Here is a 3743-nt window from a genome sequence, read left to right on the forward strand (position 1 = left end):
CTAGCAGCTACACTGTTCCTGCGTCGAAAAATATTTATTTGTAAAAGAAAAGTTCGGCGTTTGGTATGCATCTACATTAAGGTGGCCCAATTTTTTTTTTCTGCAAGCCCCCAGAACTGAAGAATATCAAAAATAAGGAGATCCGTATTTATTTCCGAATGGATTAGTTTCATAAGTTTTATATGCCGCAAATTAGTTTTTTCGTAGAATTGCCATAAAATCGATAAAAATAAATATTTTTTGATTCAGTAAAATATTTCCTTTAAAATTTTACTAACTACTTTTTTATAAGGGATAATCTGAACTTTTGTTTTTGCCTTCGTAATCACAACTCGAACGTTTGCAAAAATGTTTAGTCAAATTTTAGAGTTAAATTTGCATCATAGTTCTGTTATTGGCAGATTTCTGTGAGGAAATATTGTTATTTAATAACAAAATATTTACTATAAATGATTTTATAGCAATGTTAGGAAAAAATTATTTTTCCCTATAGTAGAATGTATGGAAAAGTTCAAAGCTTCGTCATCGCGATTTCTTAACCGATTTAAAAAAAACAAAAATGGTTCTCCTTTTTTGCCATTTTTATACTCCTTGGGGGGTGGCAGCAAAAAATTCCAAAAAGTTGATTTTCCGGCGTATTTATGGACCTCTCTAACCTACATTTACATATGTATACTTACGGACAACAAATAATCTCTTCACGTATATTGTATCCACAATGACCCACATCCTTGCTAGTAAGTTGCATTGCGTCCATAGTGGGTTGCAAGTGCGGACAATTTGCAACTACTGTGCATATGCCTTCATAATTATCCGTTTGGCAGGAATCGTTTTCTGGAATGTAAATAAAATTGTTACATAAATCTTTTTCCAATTTTAAAAACTTTAAATATTTGTCCTCGGTTATTTGATCGCTTATCGCAGGTTCTTCGGGAACTTTTTAGATTTAGGTTAGCTGTATTGCAAGGGAGGATCACCATTCTACATACGCGTCTCTCCATAGGGCTTGTAAGTAGCCCAGTAACTAGTGATATTGGCGTTTTTCTTAACGCGTGGAGCTTTTGCTATCTTCTCATATCCCACCTTGGTCCTATATAGGGACTGGCGCATTTCCACTTCGTATGCGATTCTTTTAGTAATAAATAGCTCATGACGATCTTTAGGGAAGCGAAGTTAGGCACCCCAAATTTCACTCTGGATTCGCCTCTGAACTAGTGCACCATAGATTGTACATAAATCTACTATATACGCATACAAACATGCACTATTTCACACGATCTCAAATGCTTGACGAATTTTATTAAGTCAGCATGACGTTTCTTCAAACGTACATACTTTGTCATAGAGGTCATTTTGAGAGCAATTGATTTTCATACACCTTTCTTCTAAAAACATACTTACGGTTCTTCTAAAAAAACCTAAATTTTAAAGTCACATTCACTTAAATATTCACCTTCCGATTGTGTTCTTCCTTGTTGGATATAGGCGAATAACAGCAACAACAAAAAGTTATTGCGACAATATCTTATAGACATTTTTAATGATTACAAACTCTGAGACGCTTTGCAACTTTACGTGTCTCTTACTAATTTTCAACTAAACTCGATCGATTTTCATATAAAATTCTCAAGCTTAAATTGGTTTAATTTTTAAGAATTGTTGTCGCACATGCTTCCTAAGAATTCAAAAAGCGTTGCTTTATTATACTTAATATGTATATGGCACACCGTCTTCAAAAGAGACACAACTCAAAATTACACGAAAAACTATTTCTTAGCACAAGCTAATCAATCATTTGGGCAAGCAAGACTTTACCTTTACAATTTATAACAAAAGCTGCTGAAACGCAAATAAAAGCTCTGTGTATATTTTTAGTGCATAATTTTAAAAATTCCAAATTTTGAGTTGCGTCACTTTTGAAGATCGTGTGCGATATGTGCACTCTATTTATGTATGTAGTCAAAACACGTACATATGTAAGTAAAGCTTGCGTTTGCATCTCTACTGCAGCTCATAGCTTTCACAACTAAATGCATTGTCTGCTATGAATTTCATTGAATTTTTTAATGATAAGCAATCTTTGTACTACAATACATAGATGTGTTCATAGTTGAGGAAATTATTTTTCTAAGAACGCATATAACTAAATGTTTGTTTTTGAAAAATTGACAAAAAAGTAAATTGTATTAAAAAAAAAATCAAAGAAAAATTAATTTAAATTCGAATAGATTTCATCATCCCTGGTAATATTCAGAGATGGCAAAGTAAACTTTTTTGTTTATTTTTACTTTTATGTTTATCATTTTCTGCTTCAGTTTACCTTTGTTTGTTTTTATTATTATTATTACCTTTGCCAATTTTAAAGTAGAAAAATTTTAGATGTTGATTTTCAAAAATTTTTTTAGCTGACAAGTTGTGCATTTTCTTCCATATACCTAAAGTATGCTCGAAAATTTCTGAATTTTGCAATTTTTGGGTGTAATTGGTAAAGTTCGTAGAATTTTTATAATTTTTTTTTAAATTTTTGAAATATACATTGATTTATATGGCGCTGGTTATCAATATGCTAGACTTTTATAAAAAGATATTAAACATTAAATAATCAAAAGAAAAATATTCAAAAGTGGTCAAAATATCACTTAACTAAATCAGCTGACCTCAAGGGTTACATATATTATGTATAACAAAGTGACGCTTTTTGAATTCTTAGGAATGGAAAAAGTATGTGCGACAACAATTCTTAAAAATTAAATCAATTTGAAATAGTCATCAACTGTTTAGCATAACACTTTCACGCTTCAGAATTTTATATAAAACATCGATCGAATGTTTAGTTGAAAATTAGTAATAGCCAAATGAAGTTATAAAAAGTCTCAGAGAAAAGCTTGAACGGAAATTAGTTACTAAAGTTTGTAATCATTAAAAATGTCTATGAAAAATTGTCGCGATACCTTTTTGTTGTTGCTGTTATTCACCACCTATACCCTGCAAGGAAGAACACAGGAAGGTAATATTTAAGTGAATGTGATTTTAAAATTGTAGGCTTTTTTAGAAGAACCGATTGTATGGTTTTAAAAGAAAAGTGTATGAAAATCAATTTCTCTTAAATGACCTCTATGATAAACCTCGCTTCCCTAAAGATCGTCATGAGCTAACCTAAATCCAAAAGGCTTCTACAGAACATGTGATATGTTATCAAATAACCGAGGACAAATATTTTAAAGCTTTTAAAAATTGGAAAAAAATTGATGTAACAATTTTAATTGCATTCCAGAAAACGACTCCTGCCAAACGGATAATTATGAAGGCATATGCGCAGTAGTTGCAAATTGTCCGCACTTGCAACTCACTATGGACGCGATGCAACTAACCAGCAAGGATGTGGGTCATTGTGGACAAAATATAGGTGCAGGGATTATTTGTTGTCCGTAAGTATATGTACATACAGTCACTCCCAGAAGTATTCGTAATTTAGTTTTTTCACAATATTCAAAATGTTTTCCATGATAACTCTTTTTCGTTACTTTTCATTTAAAATATAGCTCATCCTATAATAAAAACCATATAAATCATTCTTGCAAACTTTGTACAAAATTCATAAAAATGAATCAAACATAAAAAGTTTTCATTAAAATTTCAAAACTTTTTATTCAGAATCTTTAGAAAATTTTTCGGTATGCAGTTTTTGTGAACTTTGTTTTTTGTTTGTTTTGGTAATTTGGTAGCTAAAAATTACCGCTGAT

The 3743-nt window shown here is 31.0% G+C and overlaps 1 protein-coding gene across 1 annotated transcript in view; it reads right to left on the bottom strand.

Moving 5' to 3' along the window:
• The window catches only part of LOC118734470, a gene marked incomplete in the record, with an annotated part of 11662 nt that extends 10009 nt beyond the window's left edge, over window positions 1-1653 (bottom strand). Inside the window, 2 exon segments of the mRNA XM_036464189.1 lie at window positions 681-834; window positions 1454-1653. Coding sequence (XP_036320082.1) covers window positions 681-834; window positions 1454-1535 — 236 coding nt within the window.
• Window positions 1654-3743: the final 2090 nt, after the last annotated feature.

The sequence above is a fragment of the Rhagoletis pomonella genome, unplaced genomic scaffold (assembly GCF_013731165.1).
Source record: "Rhagoletis pomonella isolate Grant_MI unplaced genomic scaffold, Rhpom_1.0 Rhpom_scaffold_00002, whole genome shotgun sequence".
NCBI classification, from domain to species: domain Eukaryota; kingdom Metazoa; phylum Arthropoda; class Insecta; order Diptera; family Tephritidae; genus Rhagoletis; species Rhagoletis pomonella.